At 42.8% G+C, this 20,135-nt stretch overlaps 1 protein-coding gene across 13 annotated transcripts in view; it reads left to right on the forward strand.

The window, feature by feature from the left end:
- Window positions 1–20,135, forward strand: part of ADGRL3 (adhesion G protein-coupled receptor L3) — an 834,374-nt gene that overhangs the window by 676,767 nt on the left and 137,472 nt on the right. For 12 of the 13 annotated variants that reach the window (XM_045018219.1, XM_045018220.1, XM_045018222.1 and 9 more), the window contains 4 exons: window positions 4,627–4,810; window positions 6,533–6,655; window positions 11,013–11,221; window positions 11,910–12,086. In XM_045018219.1, coding sequence (XP_044874154.1) covers window positions 4,627–4,810; window positions 6,533–6,655; window positions 11,013–11,221; window positions 11,910–12,086 — 693 coding nt within the window. The remainder of the gene's footprint in view (window positions 1–4,626; window positions 4,811–6,532; window positions 6,656–11,012; window positions 11,222–11,909; window positions 12,087–20,135) is intronic. The other variant, XM_045018214.1, reaches the window with a different exon arrangement.

The following is a 20,135-nucleotide window of genomic DNA, read 5'->3' on the forward strand; positions in this document are numbered from 1 at the left end:
GCTGTTTAATGTGCCGTCTATGAAGAGTCCATGTCTCTGATCCATACAGAAGAGATGTTAGGACCACTGCACTGTAGATCTTCAATTTGGTGGTGAGACAAATGTTGTGTTGGGTAAGCACTTTTGTTGGGAGTTGGCCAAGAGCCTGGCTGGCTTTACAAATTCTGGAGGCAATTTCCTTATCAAGGGAACCATTGCACAAGATGACGCTGCCCATATATTTGAACTGATCCACGTTTTTCAGCTGTGTGCCTTGGATGAAAATGGCTGTGTCATAACTAGAAAGGGAAGGGTAACAACCCTCCTGTAGACAATACTATAAAATCCCTCCTGGCCAGAGACACCAAAATCCTTTTACCTGTAAAGGGTTAAGAAGCTCAGGTAACCTGTCTGACACCTGACCCAAAGGACCAATAAGGGGACAAGATACTTTCAAATCTTGGGGCGGGGGAAGGCTTTTGTTTGGGCTCTTTGTTTTGGTGGTGTTCGCTCTTAGGACTAAGAGGGACCAGACATTAATCCATGTTCTCCAAATCTTTCTGCACAAGTCTCTCATATTTCAAACTTGTAAGTAACAGCCAGGCAAGGCGTGTTAGTTTATCTTTGTTTTCTCAACTTGTAAATATTCCTTTGCTAGAGGGAGGTTTATCCCTGTTTTGCTGTAACTTTGAAACTAAGGCTAGAGGGGTTCCTCTGGGCTCTGTGACTCTGATTACCCTGTAAAGTTATTTCCATCCTGATTTTACAGAGATAAACTTTACCTTTTCTTTTAATAAAATCCTTCTTTTAAGAACCCGATTGATTTTTCATTGTTTTAAGATCCAAGCGTTTTGGATCTGTGTTCACCAGGACTTAATTGGTGAGGGTATTCTCTCAAGCCTACCCAGGAAAAGGGGTGTAAGGACTTGTGGGGGAGGAATTAGTCTCAAATCTGCCCAGGAAAGGGGGGATTAGGGACTTGGGAAATATTTGGGGGAAGGTAGAGTTCCAAGTCGCTCTCCCCTAAGATTTGGAACACGCTTGGTGGTGCCAGCTTACTGTTAACCTAAGCTGGTAAATAAACTTAGGGGGTCCTTCATGCGGGTCCCCACATCTGTACCCTAAAGTTCAGAGTGGGGGAAGGAACCCTGACCGGCTGGCACTGGGGCATTGGAATGAGGTGCTGGTTGGAACAAGACCTCTGTCTTCCCAAGGCTGAGGGTGAGGGCAAAGAGCTGGGGTGCTTCAGAAAACCTATCGACGATGACCTGAAGCTCATCATGTCCATGGGCCATCAAGGCGCAGTCATCTGCAAAAAGTGCCTTGAAGAGAAGTCTCCCCAGTGTCTTGGTCTTAGCACTGAGTCTTTGAAGCTAAGAGGAAACCATCGAATTGGGAGTGGATGTATATCCCCTGATCCAAGTCCCTTGTGGCATGGCTGAGCACATAGGCAAAGAATAAATTGAACAGCACTGGAGCAAGTACGCAGCCTTGCTTCACTCCATTCGAGATTTTGAATGTGTCAGAAGAGTCACCATTGGAGAGCACTTGCACTAGCATGGGGTCATGGAGCAGATGGATGATTTGTATGAACCTTCTTGGGCAGCCCAGTTTATGTAGAATAGCCCATAGACCCTCTCTGTTGACCATATCAAAAGCTTTGCTCAATTTGATGAAAAGTACATACAGGTCCCTGTTCTGCTCTAAACATTTTTCCTGGGCCTGCCTTACAAGAATCATATCCATAGTACTACGACCTGATCTGAAACCACACTGTCCTTCTGGCAGATTCTCTTCATATGTTTGCAGTGAGTCTTTTCAGTAGAATACGAGCTAATATTTTCCCTGCTGTACAGAGGAGAGCAATGCCTCTGTAATTTGCGCAGTCAGCTTTTCTGCCTTTGTTTTTGAACAGTGATACAATAATAGCATATTTAAAGTCTTATGGCATTTCTTCTTCCTCCCAAATGCTACTCAAGATGTCATGAAACATCTCGATGGCCTTGGAGCCTGCTACTTTATACAGTTCTGCTGGAATACCATCCTTTCTGGATGCTCTGCCAGAGTTCAATTGTTTGATGGCTTTCATGACTTCTTCAACTGATGGAGGGAGGTTAAGTTCCGCTTTGATGGGTTTCTCAGGTAACTGTCAACGTCACGCCGATCGACCCTGGATGGCCTAATGAGTAGACTATTTAAGTGTTCAGCCCTTCTCTATAATTCCCTCTCTGTCTTTGATGAGGGCTATGCCATCTGCCAACTGCAGGAGCGTTGTGCCAGACGTAGATTATCTGTAGACTGCTTTGAGAGAGTCAAAGAACATCTTTGCATTGTCCGTATCCGTGTAATGCTGAACTTCTGCAACTTCTACCCATACTGTAAAAGCTGGGTTCAGGGCCTGGAATGTAAATGCTTGACACCAAGAAGTAGATTTTGCTGCTGGAAAATCAACATATCTGGCTAGCATGGGTGTAATTCTAACGCCATTAAAATAATCGAGAATTTCGCCATTGACTTTAATGGGACAAGAGGTTCACCATCGTTTGTAAGTGGGGTGTAGGACAATGTCTCTTGAATGTTTCTGGACTGATGTTCAAAAGCTTCAGTCAGCTATAAGAGGAGGTCCTGGGTGCTCAGCATTTTTGAAAATCAAGCCATTAATCTCAAGGGGAAAGGAGAAATATGGATTTCTGTGATATACTTTCTAAAAGGCAGTGCAGGATAATGGGGTTCTGTGAAAGAAAATTCTGAAGAGTCAACTAATCCTCTGCTGATGAAAGTGATTGGTGACACCAGAATGCACTATGGACCCAAAGTGGTTATTAATATAATTGCATTATCTCATTAAAAGTGTCATTAGGACATATCCTCCTTCAAAACCCTCCTTAAAACTCTCTTTCGCCATGAACACTACAACAAATTTGACAATAGTTAGGTAGCTGGTGTGTTGAGAGCACAGCCTGTCATACTGACAGTAGTGTCTCATTGTTTGCTTGTACTCCCCCTTCTCTGTGTATCTGTCTGTTGTCTCTTGTCTTACACTTATATTGTCAGCTCCTTGGGGCAGGGACTGTCTTTTTGTTCTGTTTATAAGACTCCCAGCACCGTGGGGTCCTGGGCCATGATATGATAAATAAATAATAATCTTGAGGTCTTTGCTTTTCCCTGGGCCTTACTGCAAGATAATCATGTCTGGAGCAATTCACCATAGCCTTGCATTGTCTATATTTTTGCCCCAGTGCAAAATGGATGAGAAAGGATATCATTTGATCAGGTAGTATTTTATCCTACCTCTGCACAGGGGGACATGACAGCAGAAGGGGCAGGGCAGTGGTGAATATGGCCACATCCTTCTGGTCACGTCATTTTAGTACCAGGCCTCTAGATCACTTCCTAGAAAAAAGACTGTGCTATATCTCTTTGATAGTCATGTTGTAAACCTAGGTTTTGGGGGGAGACCCAGCAAAGACCTCTGAGTAGAGAGCTCCTTCAGGCTGCAAATTGCCAAAGTCATACAGGGTTGTCCTTGCAGCACAGAATAGCAGTAGATGTGGGTTTGATGCCAGGGCTTTCAGCACATGGAAAAACATCAAGAAAGGCAACTTTATCTCAAAAGGCAAATTAGTTGCTGAGGCTGGTGCTAATTGACAGTGGGGGTGTTTCATTATGAGGCAGGATTTTTTAGCAGCTAGTAACTAGTAACCATGAAAACACTAACCAGCAGAAGAAAACATTAGCTGTTTTTTTTTCTCCCCACAAGCAGTAAATTTTGCGAACCAGTGCGCTGCTGGTTCCCATTTAAAAACATGCTAACTACACACACCTTGGGCTAGCGGTGGTTAGCAACTGAGCTGCTCTTTTTAGTCAAGTGAAATCTTCACAATCGATAGGGTCTGAGGACTGTAATTTACGAACCACAAGAATTGCTCAATTTAGTTTTCAGCCTAACGTGCATCCAGATTAATCCTTGGGAAGTTCACAATGGGAGTGCTCTGTTTTACTTTGCAACCTAGGGCACAATGCACACGGCAGGAAGGATGTAAGTTGTTACTAGAGTGAAGATTGTTTACTGACTGGAGAGATTTGAAATGTGATGCCCTATGTAAATCTCTAACCGCACCTGCTGTGCCTTTGGATGCAGGCACACCAGAGAATTATAGGTACCATGCCCCCGCTGCTTAGCTGCCTTATGATAGAGAGCAGCACAGAGGTGGTGGTGATGGTGTGTTCTTTTAGAAACAGTAGCCCTGGTATGCATTAGACACTCTTCATGTTGGGTAAGCAATGTGGGCTGTGCAGCTAACTCTCACCTTATCAGGAACAGATCTGTTTGCTGTCCTGGGTCTAATTCTTAATTCTGGATCCAGTAGACACTATAACTGCCAGGGATGTGTAGTTTCCTTTGTGTGTGTTCAGAGAAAAAAAATTCTCACTTGCTCTGAATTCAAAACTATTGATGAGAAGAACCTTTTTGCTGACATTCCCTGGCCAAAGGGAAAAATAATGGGTAGCTCCACTGTAGATTGCCTGCAGAGATGAGGCGATGGGACAGTACTCTGCTTACCGGGTAGGATGAATTTGTAGATAGCTTGACAGCTCATGCAGCCTCACTGGAGCCCTTTCTCACTCTGCTTTTCTTCTTTGCAGGCCATGGTCGAGACAGTTAATAACCTCCTGCAGCCGCAGGCTCTGAACGCATGGAGAGACCTGACCGCGAGTGACCAGCTGCGTGCAGCCACCATGTTGCTGGACACAGTGGAGGAAAGTGCCTTTGTGCTGGCCGATAACCTCCTGAAGTCGGACATTGTCAGGGAGAACACTGACAATATCCGTAAGTGACCGGAGCTATTGGAAACACCAAAGGTGGCCAGGGAGAGGAAGAGAGATGGAAACAGGGTTGGAATCCTGGGTGAAGCCCCGGTCCCATTCACGCCAATGGGGGACCAGGATTTCACCCTCTAGCTCCAATGTAGTGCAGCTCACTTCATCTGAATTAAATTCAACCTCTCTTTCTCCATACGGGTTAAACAGGTGACTCTTCCTTTCCTGTTTGAGTGTCCCTCTGTCACCAACAACTGTGGAATAAAGCATGGGGGTTGAATGGTGTTGTCTGCTTCCCCTCGGGTGCGACTTTCAAAACCTTCCCTTCAGTAATGTAGATTCTTCCCTGTAGCTCTTCACTAATGGTAAAATCTAGGAGTTGTAGGCACTCAGCGCTTTCTCACGATTTGGCCTTATCAGAGGGATCCAGCCATGAATAAATTATGTGAAATGTTGTGCGTGGTATAACTGAATTGATGGCCCATAGACAAGGCTTCCCTTTTAGCCAGTAGGATTTAAAGATGTCAGTGTTGTAAGCAGTGGCAGAGCCATAGCTGGATGGACAGATTCAGCAGTGGAACCAATTGTGAACTCTGGTATGGCAGGACTCCATTGATAGTAAATTCTGGTATAGCCAGACTCCACTGATAGTGAACTCTTAGCTAGTGATTCATAGTGAAACAGAATGAAAGTTGCTGATTCGGTGCACTGCCCTGGAGAAATTACATTTCAGCAGGTACAGAACCCCTCTTTACAGCCAAAGCCTCAAGTCCTTCCCAAACAAAACTCCCTTTATTGTTATGAGTCAGTATTTGCTAGGCTTCTGTGATGGCTGCATAACATTAAAAGACAGTCCCTAGATTTGGCTGACTAAGGTCTGAGTAAGAATTGCAGGTTTTGACTCCTAGTCACCCTATTCTGTGGGTTAGGTGTATTATGATTATTTATTACTTGTGTTTCACTGGTGCCTGCAGGCCAGGGGCCCACTGGGCTATATGCACAAACATGTAACAAAGAGACAGACTCTGCCCTAAAGAGCATGGACTACGTTTTTCAAAAGAGCCTAATGGAGTTAGGCGCCCAACTCCCATTGCATTTCAGTGGGACTTGGACACCTCAATCCCTCTCTTTTGGTAATCCCAGCCAAAATCTACATCTGTTATACCAGTGAGAGCACCAGCTTACAAGGAGATGGTCCTTGATCTTACTTAATACAAATATATTCAATTGAATTCAAGTTTTTGTCTTTATTTAGCTGGCGGTTTTTTTTAATTAAAAAACAAGCGAGATGGAAAATGCCAGGCCTCCAGCAGTGCTCACGTAAAATGAGACCAGCCTTTCTCTTCATTTCTTTGAATGCAGATGCCGAGTGTCGATAAAAGCTACAGAATGTACCAAGAGCCAGTGGCAAACTACCAACACTTTCAGATTTCCATGTTAATTGTTGTCTTTAATATTCTTGGGTGCTTGTTTACATGAACTCGTTGTCTTTGTATACAACAGAGACTACATTTTATTTGCTATTTTTTTTAAATTATGTTGAAACCTTTGTCAGGGAAGAAATAAGTAGAAGTCCAAAGCAGAGTCTAGCATGAAACACTGTACATGGATTCTAGTGTTTCCATTTTATTTGGAAAACAGTTTTGTAACTTAGCTGGATATAATTATTTTAAAATAGTGATTTTTTCCCTCTGTGTTACAATTGAGTAGCTCCCTTCTCTCTTGCTAACAGAACTGGAAGTTGCCAGGCTAAGCACCGATGGGAATTTGGAAGACCTGAAATTTCCACAGAACCTGGGCCACGGAAGCGCCATCCAGCTGTCGGCAAATACATTGAAACAAAATGGTCGAAATGGTGGGTGCTGAATTTTGAGGCCTTTCACCTTTTGATTCGGGTCACCAATGGGTTACCCTTAAAAGTAGCCTCTAAAGTCTATACTTTAGTAATGAATGACAGTTCTAAGCATGTTGCAGACATGAGCCTTAGAAGCTGTAGTCGTTATAAGCACATCCGTTGAAGGCGTTATAGAGAGTTATAATATCAGTAAAAGGTGTTATTGATGATGATTGATTGCAGTAGCACCTAGGAGCCCTAGTCATGGACCAGGACTCCATGGTGCTAGGCACTGTACAAACTCAGGTCAAAAAGACAATCTCTGCTCCAAAGAGCTTGTAGTGTAGGTAGAGCTGTAGCAAACGCCCTTTGTTCTGCGTTTGTACAGTCCCTGGTCTATGGCTAGGGCTTTAGGCATTCTGATAATACAAATAAATAAACTATCCTCGCAACAGTAATACGTAGCCTATTGACCTGTTGGATTCTATAACAAGTGATTAACTATTTATTACGATATCTATTAAGCATTTGTTAACTATATAAACCCTTAATGAACATACCCTTGATGTAAAGTGTGACTTTATCTTACCTTGCTGAGATGCACATTTTTAAATGCCCCTTCTCTCCTGGCTCTATCTGAGGAAGGCAAAAAGCCTACAAAGCCAGATCCAATTTTTCTGAAGGTACATGCACACAGGAAGCAGCAGCAAGTCTCAGAGCCCGAGTCTACAAACTCCGGCTTGTGAGGCTCATACTAAATGGCACTAAAAATAACTGTGTTGGCACTCAGGCAAGAGCTTGGGCGTTAAGCCCACCCCTGGCCCTAGCCTTCAGACCCTGAGCTGGAACAGCTACATGGCTATTTTTAGCACCGTAGCACTTGAGTCTGTAGACCCAGACTCTTAGAGTCGCTGCTGTGGGTTGCTACTTGCCATACAGACGTACCCTTAGTGGCCAGCCAGGCATTACCGGATCCTGCTACATCTAGGTGTTTGAATTGCATGCAGAGATCTAGTGATTCATTCTGCAGCCCTCAGATTTGTTTCCCCTGCTTAGAAGCAATGCCAGCAAATCCTGTGCTGCAGCAGAAACAGGGGTGCCTCATGCACAAAACTGATCATGCCAGTCTAGTAGCACCGCACTTGTGTGGGTATATTGATAATCGGTCATTTGGAGTTCTTTCATAAGGTGCCTTGTAAATCTTGCTTTAGTGCATATGGATTAATGTTAAAATAGTAACTACATTTTCTTCCCAACTCTGTCATGTCCTAATACCTTACAGATCTTTTCCATTACTTTGACTGGAGCTTCTAAAATAGTCAATGTTATGTATTTCTTTTTTACTTTTGAGCATCTATAAAACCTGTGGTGCACCAGACATGTTTAATATTAATTAACTGCCCCATGTCCTTGACGGCATGCTAAATCAGCTGATTGGAAATCTCTTTTACTGCCAAGTGACTGTCAATCTTTGCAAGTGTCAAGGCTTTGTAAATGTGCACTGGTTTTGTAAATCACATTGCAAGTGGGTCAATGGGGAATGATGCTGAGCCTCAGTGGTTAGTTAGCATCTATTGCCTATGGTGAGAAACTTACATAGGATAAAAGACTTATTTGAAAAACTGTTTTGAAGTACTGCACTGTACAAACATTTGCAAGATGGCGGGCGGTGAGGGAAGCCCAGCAAACGATAACAACGCGAAAAGCCAACACACCAAAAAGGGATGATTAAAAGTTATGAATCAAAATCCTCAGTGTCTCTATCTGTAAAGCTTATGAGCCTCTTGATATGCTATAAATTAAAGATGATGTTAGATGGGAACGATCTTTAAGCTGCCAAGTCGTTCATTTCTAGTTCAGTAATTTGAGCAGAAACATTTGTGGATCTATCTGTGTAGATCCACTGTAGCCCAAACCGTGAAGTGCCAGGCTCTGTTTGTACTATAGGGCTTGACAAATTTCTGTTGATGAGAGCCATTAAAGTAAAGACTCTGCTCATTTATTTTATTGTTCTGTAATGAGTGTGTATTCTGTGGGGGTTGCGTTTAAACATTAGCCTGCATGTGTGCTTGTAAATGCAACAGTACTTTGATCATTGGAAAATAGGCAAAATGTAAAGCAATGGGATAATATAAAGCTAGGTAACTGAGGTTAAACTATTAAGAATCCTGAAGACTCCGAGCCTTGGTCTTGCAGAGATCAATGGGAGTTTTCTACTTCAGTGGCATCTAAGTTTATCCCCGAAATTGCAAGATTAAAAGAGAGTATTTAATTGGGTGAAATCCTGGGCTTATTGAAGTCAATGGCCAAACTTCAATGGACTGCAGTGGGGCTAGTATTTCACCATGTGTGGTTGGACTTTAGAAATCTGTAGGGAAAGAGAAACTCTTTATAAAAGCTTTAGAAGACAGAGGAGAAATCCGCATTACATGCTGCTAAGCCTGATGACCAGAATAGACTTGGACTCAGCTGCACTCAGATGTTACAGCCCAGGACTGTGATAACATTTTATATTCTTTCAGTAGACCAGATTTTCTCTTTAAACTACTTGGCTTTTTTTTCCCCCCGGCAAACAGGAGTAGCCCCCAAAAGGCAAAGTGACACTGTGCTTTGCTGTTGTGAAGACAGTGATCACTGTTGAGAAGGGTCGTTGATACCACCAGCTGGTTTACCCGATGTGGCAGATATATCCGAATTTTGTCTGACATTATTAGCTCCACTTTGGAAGTGGTAACAAAGGGATTCACCAAAAGACTAGATCCTTATCTGGTGTCAGTCGATATAGTTCTGTTGTTGTCAGTGGAACTGCCTCAGTTTACCCCAGCTGAGGATCTGGCCTAAAGCTATGAAATAGATTTGGGAGCAGTAATATCAATCTCTCATATTTAGGCACTTCCGTTCACCCTGAAGTCTCCCCAGAACACAGGACATTAGAAAAATCACTAGACAGTTAATATAGAAGGGGCATTTCAATTTTTGTAAAGTTTACTTTAGTTACAGTAAATAATCTTCAAACAAGATCCCCATATTGTATTGCCATTTCAGAGCTACCTACCTTCTCCTCTGGCACAATCAGGTGCAAATACATTGACCTCATTGTTGTTACTGCATGGCCGAGTGGACAGATCACTGAACAGGGGCGTAGGGCACCTGGATTTTATTCCTGGCTCTTCTGACCTTTAAAATGTGAATAATGACACTGACCTGCTTTGTGAAGTGCTTCGAGATCTACTGGTGAAAAATGCTGTATAAGTGCTGGGGAGTATTGTCCCACTGGGTAATTTTCTCTCAAGTCTTCAATCAGACTTTGTTCCCCATGGCAATTGCCATCCTCACATTATTAGGCCATTGTGATAGTCTGCCTTGAAATCACACGAGCTGGGAAATGTACCATCGTAGCTGCCCAATCCAATAGTGGAAAGACTTTTTAAAAAAAATAATACTAATAATTATAAAGGAAAACTAACTCACTGCCTTCCTTGTTTTAAGATCTTTGCAATGATGGACAAAAAAAAGCAATAAAGCGGATTGCTTCAGTTAGGAACCAGTTTGCTGGTAGTGTAGGTTTTATGCAACATCTCTAGCAATGGAATTAAATGGAAAGGGAGAAAACCTGGTTGAAAAATGTATTTCGTTATAACTAACATTTCACATTTTTTTCTTTTCTTTTTTTTTTCTTTTGTTGCTGATTGTTTATGGGTAATTTCTGACCCACTCCCGCCCCTCCTTCTCCCTCACCCCACAGGCTTGAATGGAAATAGTGTTAGGTTGTTCAAAAAGTTGCTCCCTGTGGCTTAGATTGTCACTTTACAGTCTGCCCCAGGGATGAGAGTGGCACTGCCCAAGGGGCAGAGCAGACAACAGAGGGTCCTTTGTAGACACCCAACTCCTCCCTGCTCCTTCTTGCTGTGAGAGGAGTAAGCTACTTCACCTCTTTTCCATGGAGCAGGTTATTCCCACGTGTGCCACAAGCTGGAGTCCCTCCCAATTCCCCATCTCCCTTCACCTTCCTGCCCACTTGCTCACAGAGAGAAGTATCGGCTACACAGCTCTCCCCTCCCTTGGACAACTTGATGGGCCACATGGAGTTCTGGTATTTGCAGTGACAGTGGGAGTTGAGTTTTCTGCACCAGGCCTCAGTGCTTTTAACTCCTGACTTTTTGTTGCATTCACAGAGTGAGCCAATGATACATTATCCCTTCAGCAACACAGGCTGGACTGTTCCCAAAGTGCACACAGCTCTTTGTTTCGGCAGAGTAGACAAGATGGAGGAAGTCATAGCTAACAGAACGCTTTGCTTGGAAGGGACAGTTGTTATCTCTAACACAACTTCTGGGCTGGACTGGTCTGATCTCTAACTCCTCTCTGCACTTTGTAGGTGAAATCAGGGTGGCTTTTGTGCTGTATAACAACCTGGGCCACTATCTCTCCACGGAGAACGCCAGCATGAAGTTGGGAACAGAGGCCATGTCAACCAATCACTCCGTCATAGTCAACTCCCCCGTCATTACAGCAGCAATAAACAAAGAGTTCAGCAATAAGGTTTATCTAGCTGATCCTGTGGTGTTTACAGTCAAGCACATCAAGGTACGGGAGCGTGGGGGCATCAGGAAACCACACATTTAAAGAGATTTTAATTTTATTTCTAAAGCTAATGCAGCAAAAGTTCTGAAGTTTGGCCACCTGAAGCACTCACTAGCCTTGGATTAAATTTTGACTTACGTGTTTGTTACTTTGTGCCTAATGTTTTATAGATAATGTGTCTTTTACATTGTACTAATCAGGGTCTCTGTTGTGTGGAAGCCCCATCATTCAATTGCTAACTCATGTCACTCCATAATTAAAAGCTACCAATATATTAAAATGGTCCAAAATATTATTTTATCATGATGGCAGGGGATATTAGAGGGAACAGGATTTCAGTGAAAGAGGACAGTTAGCCCTCCATTAGCCAAGTACTGTAATTGCAAAAGTTGATTGCTTAAAGCAATTAATTTCTCTGCTCTGCAATGCAAATGAAGCAATCTGGTTCTAGATAGTTGAATTTAGTCTGTGGTTGCAATTAATCAAGAACAAAGAACTAAGTTGGCAGTAACAAAGAGAGCAGCAACAATCTAACTTTCTCTGGCATGTACAATACTTGACATATAAACTGTTGCTGATTGTTTATATGACATTAAAGGGTAAGAGTTACAAACTCTGGGAAAAGAGAGTGCATTTAGAAATCTCAGAAGCCATTAGAATTTTTATTGCATTTATTCATTTCTTTCTGCAGCAGTCAGAAGAAATTTTCAACCCTAACTGTTCATTCTGGAACTATTCAAAACACACGATGACAGGGTATTGGTCGAAACAAGGGTGTCGGCTCCTGACCACAAACAAGACACACACCACATGTTCCTGTAATCATCTCACCAACTTTGCAGTCTTGATGGCACATGTGGAAGTCAAGGTAGGCATTGCAAATCCCAGAGCTGCATGATTAGTACAATATTGCTTTGTTGCTGGGAAGAGATAAACATTTGGTGAGGTTGCTGTCTGAAGGCGATTCCAGTCATAGAACCCGTAACTCTGCCCGGGTTGTTTGTATGTTTCTCCTGTTAACTTCAGCTGGAGCTGAGCACAAGTATCCCAGGGCTGTGGCTGGCCCATAGTGTGACCAGCTGCCAAATGAGATGAAGAACAGGGAGCGGTGAACTTCAAAAGGCTGGCTGTGGGTGCTGCACCCAAACCCATGAAGACAGAGAGCTGGAGGCCGCAGTCTTTGCTCATGTGGGGTCTGACTGTGCCCTGGAGACCCAGCTTGGCAGTGTGGCTGGTGGGGAGTAGCAGGAGGGATCTGCCTTGCTGGGTCTTCCTGCCTCCTAAAGATCCCTGTGATGCTGACTGAGCTCTTTGGGCTGTGTGGCTTACTGCCCCCTATGCAGCCAGTCAGCACCTCTGGCCAGTGCATGGGGGCAGAACTATGCCGCCCTCCCTTGCCCGGTGGCAGCCTGCATGCTCCTGTAAGTCACTGCTTGGAATTCTGCCTGTCTCTGTTTCAGGCTGCGCAAGGAAGGGGAAGTTCCTTTCACTCTTGGCCAGGTGGTCCACGGTTAGCCCCATTGACTTCAGTGGAGTCACTTGCTTTGAGCCGGATGGCGTAACTCTTACTCATGCCAATAGGGCTTTTACTCACATGAATCGTCCCGTTGATGATGGTAGAACTACCTGTGTCAGTAACTGCTCCTCAGTGTGCTCATGGCTTGTAAGGTGGAGACGTCCGCTTAGGGTTGATGCACACACAGGTGAAAGGTTGAGTTGGTTCTTACATTATCTGAACAGGTTTGCCCATCTGTACTGGAGATGGATACTCTGGAGAGAAGGACTAGGTGTGCTATTTCTAACATTGTAGCTGAGCTTGTAAAACAAGTTATTAGCCCAGTTTCGATTACTGTTCTTTAAAAGGGAATACCTCATTTTAGTCTCTATATATATATGGATAAGTGAATCAAGGTTCAAAGATCGTTTTAGAGAAGAATCCAGTTTTTGTCTTTGTTTTGCTTCTTGTGACTAAACATTTGCTCATATATTTTTTTTAAAAGCATACATTCTGCGAGCTACAGGCAGGACAATGATGCATTTAGTAGGCCCGTATTAAACAATTCAGCCTCATTTTCAAGTCCGCTACAGTGCATGTGCAGTAGATCCTTTTCACAACAGTTTTATTGAGCCACCAGCCCATAGTGATAATGTTACGATCGAATGGCACTGGTGCCTCTGGTACTGAATACTGTCCAAGTGACTAATGGATCCGGTATATTGCCAATGTAATGTATGAATCATAATGAGGGCATTGACATTGTATTGGGTCTGAAGGAGTTTGTCACATCAAACAATTACATTGGATGATGATCTTTTTTTTTTTCCCAATGGTGGTATCTTTTATATTAACTAATCATTGCAACGCTATTGTGTATTGAGCATATTAGGCCCTGTTTCTGCAATTAGATGTATAGGGAGTCCCATTGGCTTCAGCGGAGCTCTGCATGGATGCCGGGTTCTGTCCACACAGGTCCAGTTGCAGGGCTAGGGCTCTGTTTTGCAAACAGCATCTTCCATACAAACTCTACGAAGAGAGTGAGATAACTCAGGACAGTTCAGAGCTGCTGCCATAACTACGGAGATGTAACCGCAAATGTATCCAAGGAACTTCTGAATATTTTTCCAACATTGCTCCTTTGTCTGCTTTTGTTTTTATGATTTTTCTAAAGAGAATTTAAAAGCACTGCATTCAAATATGCATTAAGGCTCTCTTCTGAATGACAGAAGCCATGCAAAATTGAAACAAGGAACAGGCAGCTCTTTTAACAGTCATGTAGCACACTTGTTGCGACAGGGTGCAACTGGGCAGAGCTGGATAGGTTGAGGATAAAGGGGGAGAGAGTGCTGCCAGTTACATGGATAAAGTTCCCATTGGCTTCCATGGGACTTGCTGCTATGCAATGAAGAGCAGAATTTGGCTTTACATGACTTCAGTGACTGCCTGGGATTGGCCAGCTAAAGACAAAATCGAAGGTCTGTTTTTAGCTTGAAGAATGAGAATATTCAATACAAATGTTTTACAGATGAACACAGTTCTGCTGATCAAGTTTAGTTTTTTGTAGACTGTCTGGAATTGTTTGGAATTACCAAAAGAGGAGTTCAGGTCCTTCCTCTGCACAGACATCCCATGTGGCCAGGGGCAAATCCCTTCCCCATTCTGTCTCTCCATTCCTCATCTGTAACACGGGGATCATTACCTCACAGTGGTGTTACGAGGGTAAATATATTAAAGATGCTAAGGGGCTCAGATATCCCAATAATGGGGCCATATAAGTATAATGGAGCCTTAGATAATAATACCTAGCTCTTATGTAGAGTTTTTCTTCAATAAATCTCAAACTGCTTTACAAAGGAGGTCTGTAGCATTATCCACATGTTGCAGACAGGGAAACTGAGGCACAGAGAGTGCAAGTGATTTGCCCAAAATCACCCAATGGCCAAGTTGGGAATAGAATCCAGATCTCCTGAGTTCCAGTCCGGTGCCCTATCCACTAGGCAGCACCCCTTAGACTGATTCCCATCATGTTAGTCTTTCTTGTATGTTAACTAGTCTGTTTTTATGGCTGCAGAGTCATGTTCATTTTTTATTTGGCTATTGCCAAAACACCTCTGCTACCATGGTAAAGTCAGCTCTGTTTTGTTGACTCTAACCTAGAAGGGCAGCTTGCTGGCATCTCTCTGGTTCATAGATCATTACAGTCTAAGTTTAGCCTGCAATGTGGAAGGGAATTGGTCTGATGGCTTCACGTGATTCCAGAGAAGTAAGCCCAGTATGTTAAATAGGATGCAGGATAAAATACAAGGAAGCGTTTGGTGCAGAATAATTTTGTGGGCAATGAATAACTTTTCAGAGCATGATCCCTCAGGATAGATGTTAAAGTAAAAGAGACAGCATAGGATTTGCTGTTGTGTCTGTCCAAGAAGCATGGACTTCAGGGTTCCAAGTGCCAGTCAGGTAACAAAGGTCTCTGTTTTCAGCATAGCACTTGGGTTGTTGTTAACAGGTATTCTTCTCCACCTGCACATCATGTGAATCAAAAGGGAAACCAGATTCTGTCTGGCTACCCTGTGCCTTTCAGGCACAGCCTCCAGTAAGGGAGTGGTCCGGAGAAGCATTGCCTCGGGGCAGTAGAATGTTCATGGAGAGCGCACACACTGCTGCGAGTACCCTTGTATGCAGCTTACTCCCCATACCATGGCCCAGGACGTTGGGGAGAGACGTGGCTCCCCTTCCCACTACATGCACTCGGGGTAATAGGACGAGTGAGGTCCCAGATCTCCTGGAAGCACAGAGATTCAGCTTGGTCCTTATGGAGGAACACTAGGTTTGGCAGGTGTTATGTTCATGGCACACACAGAGAAAAGTTAGATTAAAACCAAAATGCACTTGCTGGAAGGTAACACTGCTTCATTTCTTAGAATTTAGAATGTTAACACACAAGAACCTCAAACCAGAGAGAGACAATGCAGGCTGCTCTCTAAAAAACAAAAGAGAAAACTTACTCTACCTTACTTTAGGCTGGCCTTAGACAGCCTGACTCCTCTGATTCCACACTTCCCTGGAGAGCCTCCTACCCTGCAAGCAGGACCAGGAAACTCCTTAGGATTTGAATTAGCATCTTATAATTTTTTCAGTTTTCAGTATACCATCAATATCTCCTTATATCCTCACCTGGCTACCTGAAATATCCTACCTAATGATACAGCATATCACGGGGAACAGACACCTGAGCCCCTCTTCTTAGTTTAAAGTCGACAGCACTACGATTTGACAAAATGTCACTTCTGGCCATGAATTAGCTCTCTCCCTAGTACGATGGTAATGCTGTGTGTTCCTCCAAAGGAGAATCCTGCAGACATTCCATGAGTTATGGGCTGTGCTTTAATTATTAGCATACGGGGGGTGTGGGTGGGAGGTAGGGACTCTGATTCATTCAGCGAATGATTGATAGCCTTCTGCTTCTCTATTCAGTCATAGCAATATGTCGGTGTCTTAAGGAAAAACAAATATCAATGGCTGACCTTTAGAGCTGTGATTTATCTGTATGTCTTAAGACTGGGAGTTGATGGGATCAATTCCAGGCTTAACAGGACTCTACTCAATTAAGAAGAAAGATTTTTTTTAAAGATGCTATCTGCCTATTAGAGTTAGTTGAGCCTGGAGCTGACTTTATTCATCAAATTCAATGAGCTCCTTGCCAAGTTTACATGACTTTCCAAGATCCTAGGACTCTGGAAACAGCAGAGTCTCCCCAGATGCTCCCTCAATTTAAAAGGCACTGAGTTGGGTGCCCTTTCTCCCGTACATAAGACTGAGGAATAACCCTGTGCCAGGCCATCTCCTCCAGGCCTCTGGAACATAATACATGGAGTAAGGATAATCACACAAGCTGACTTCATTCCCAGCAGGATATCTTTTGACAGGCATGTCAGGCAGTCCCCCACGGCAATTGCACTTACAATGGAAATTCACAGGCTATTCCAGAAATGCATGCTGTAATTCAAAGAAAACCCATGTCACATAAGAGTTGGAAATATTGTGGTGTCTCTGCACAGAAGTACAAAATAATGACATGCTAGTTATGAATGATCATTTATATGGTAGTATTACTGAGAGATCAGGGCCCCTTTGTGCTAGGTGCTGTACAAATATAATAAATGACAGGCCCGGCCTCAAAGAGCGTACAGTCTAAAGAGACAAGACAGAGCCATGTTGGGAGGGGAGACAGAGACACTCGGCACATTAGTGGCAGAACAGGAATAGAGTCTCTTGTGTTCCAATCCAGTACCCTATCTGCGGATCACATTGCCTGCTCTTACTCAGAGCTCTTCCACTGATTCATAATATCTTTGTCAGGTATAAAAATGATGTTTGCCATCCTTGGTTATCTAACTATTGTGCTCTCCATCTACATAACGTAGCATGCAGTCTATGTTATAGACCCAGAATGGGGGGAGGGATAGCTCAGTGGTTTGAGCATTGGCCTGCTAAACCCAGGGTTGTGAGTTCAAACCTTGCGGGGGCCACTTAGGGATCTGGGGCAAAAATTGGTCCTGCTAGTGAAGGCAGGGGGCTGGACTTGATGACCTTTCAAGGTCCATTCTAGGAGATTGGTATATCTCCAATTATTAATATTTCTTGTCTTTCAGAGCATGTACCATTGAAAATTAAAATTTTCATTTCTCGTTTAGATGCCTTCAGACTTCCAAATAAATCAAATACCTTTCCGTCAGATTGCAAATAACTTTGGATGGTTTTATACAAAAATTATTGCAAGCAAATGCATGAATCTGTAAGATGTTATTATGACCCTTTGATGCAATAAGACTACAGTAGTTCTTACACCCTGGAAGAAAGCACATGGTTAAAGGACATAAGCCATTCTACCTGTGTAACAGCTACAGAATTATCCTTCAAAATATGCAAGCTGATTTTCATAAAAGCAAGTACTTTTCATCATAATGACCATAGCAGATGCATCTTAAATGTACCATGGGAAAAATATACAACCAAAAAACTAGTTAAATGCTGGTGGGAAAATCCATTAAAGAAAACCCAACTGTGTGAGTAAGAGTAGCTTAAGGTAGACAGATATTGCTCAGCAATGTGTACTGTGCTCTACAAGTCGCTATTCCAACAAGATGCTTTAAGTGCAGCAATTAATCTGAAGCTTTAAAATGTTATACTGTGCTACGCATAAATTATAGCATCATCATCATCAATTATTTTGGAAGTCGAGGAACCAGGAGAGTTGGGGAGAGAAATGAACAAACATTTATAAAGTCTAAGTGGAACGTATGGGTCTATTGCCTAAAACCAATTTCTGAATTTCAGATCTAAAGAACAGGCTAAACTCATCCCTCAGTCAGACACACATTAACATTAGTGGGGTTGATGGGCAGTATCAAAAAGCAGAATTAGGCCCAGGGTCTAGAACAGACAGCACGCAAGCTGATTTTCAGTGGCACTCACACTGCCCGGGTCCTGGCCACCAGTCCGGGGGGCTCTGCATTTTAATTTAATTGTAAATGAAGCTTCTTAAACATTTTAAAAACCTTATTTACTTTACATACAACAAGAGTTTAGTTATATATTATAGACTTGTAGAAAGAGACCTTCTAAAAATGTTAAAATGTCTGACTGGCACGCGAAACCTTAAATGAGAGTGAATAAATGAAGACTCGGCACAGCACTTCTGAAAGGTTGCCGACCCCTGGTCTAGAACATGTTAAAATATCAGAGCTAAATTCTAAAGCTGCTTTATTGTACATTGAATAGGGCAAAGGGATTTTGCACCTGCTAAAGGGTTAAGTCTCTGCAGAAGAGTTTTATTATGCTGACTTATTCAAAAATGTGTTAAACAAGGAGTGTTTCAATTAAGCAGAAAAGTTATTAAATCAGCTTGTCTTCACTGGGTTTTTTAAATGAAAAATAAAAGACTATTTGAGCGTGTGTCAAGAACAGGAACCAGGGAACTTAATGGAATCAGCAAATTAAGAGATGTAAGAGACGTATTCAGTAATCCATTACATCCCTTTGCCAGTGAAGAATTGTCACTTACAGAATATTGTGGGGTGATTTGTCTAGCTTCCCTTGGGAAAATTACTCAACCCTTATTGTTAAGAAAATACAGTCTACTCTCCTGACTAAATTTTCATGGAAGCACAGAAATTGCGGCTGGAAAAACTGAAATTGTCATGTAATCTATCTCTACAGTGTCAAGACATAATTGTATGCAATAGCATATCCTGAGCATTAAATCACTCCAGATATAGTCCTTATAACAGTTCTCATGGGTACCCAATGTTCAGTCTGAAAGATCATACGGTTTCCAGATATACAGCCAAAATTTTTCTTTGTTCCTATTAGTCCTACTTCTATCTGACTGAACTGCTCGAAAGATCTCCTCTTCCTCCTGGGTGTTTGCACCATTTAGACCCCATATCCCCATGCATAGTCACCTTTTGGGTGTCCAGCTGGGGACACTTCGGGCCTGATTTCAGAGGCTTTGAATCTGAGTCCTTCCCATGCTGCCAGATAATGCCTAAAGTATGAACAAGGCTCCACCATCCCTGTCTATCCTGGGTCACTATTTGCATGCCTTCTACATTGTTAAGAATCATAAGCTGTTGGATGCTTTTTTAAAAAGATCAGCTCTAGGAATTGTTTGTGGAAAGTTCTCTGGCCTGTGTTCTACAGGAGGGCATCAAAAATGGTTACAGAAGCTACCCTTCTGGCCTTGCAATCTATGAATACATTTTCCTTCTCTGAGTAGTGTTCAATGGAGGGATTCGTTCAGTTGGCCCCCTTGTATGTCCCTTCAGCTGCCCAATAGTACAACTGCCATGGCAGATGCTCTGGCTTCATTCTTCACACAGCCCCCAGATATTTCCATCTTCTTTTCTGGATAACTTCAGATATAAGGGGGTGTTGAACTCTGACAAGTGTCGGCACTTGGTATATATTTATTCAATATAATACCTAGTATTGTCCTGGAGCAGTTGCTGTCACAGGCATTTAGATATCATCTGTACCTTTGGTGGATTTCCAGCTTTCACATCCATATGCTAAGATGGAAATACTATTTGAATTAAAGAGTCGTAGTTTGCGCTGCACATTGTAGACTTCTGGTGACCAATCACTGTGTAAGCCGATGAATGCAGCTGCCACCTTGCCAGTTTGTGCCATTATTTTCTTCTGGACAGCCCGGCTTGTGCTTTACTGACTTGGGCACTGCCAGGCTTCTCATTAGACTTGTTTTTTTCATGACTGATTATGAATCCCATCTGTTTTGCAGTACTGGACAGTCTTTCGGTCTTTGCTTGAACTTTGGTTGAGCTGCCACTTAGAAAAGCTATGTCATCAGCAAAATCTAGATTTTACAGTGTATGAGCTATGCAATGACTGTGTTGTATC

The sequence above is a fragment of the Mauremys mutica genome, chromosome 5, assembly GCF_020497125.1.
Source record: "Mauremys mutica isolate MM-2020 ecotype Southern chromosome 5, ASM2049712v1, whole genome shotgun sequence".
NCBI classification, from domain to species: domain Eukaryota; kingdom Metazoa; phylum Chordata; order Testudines; family Geoemydidae; genus Mauremys; species Mauremys mutica.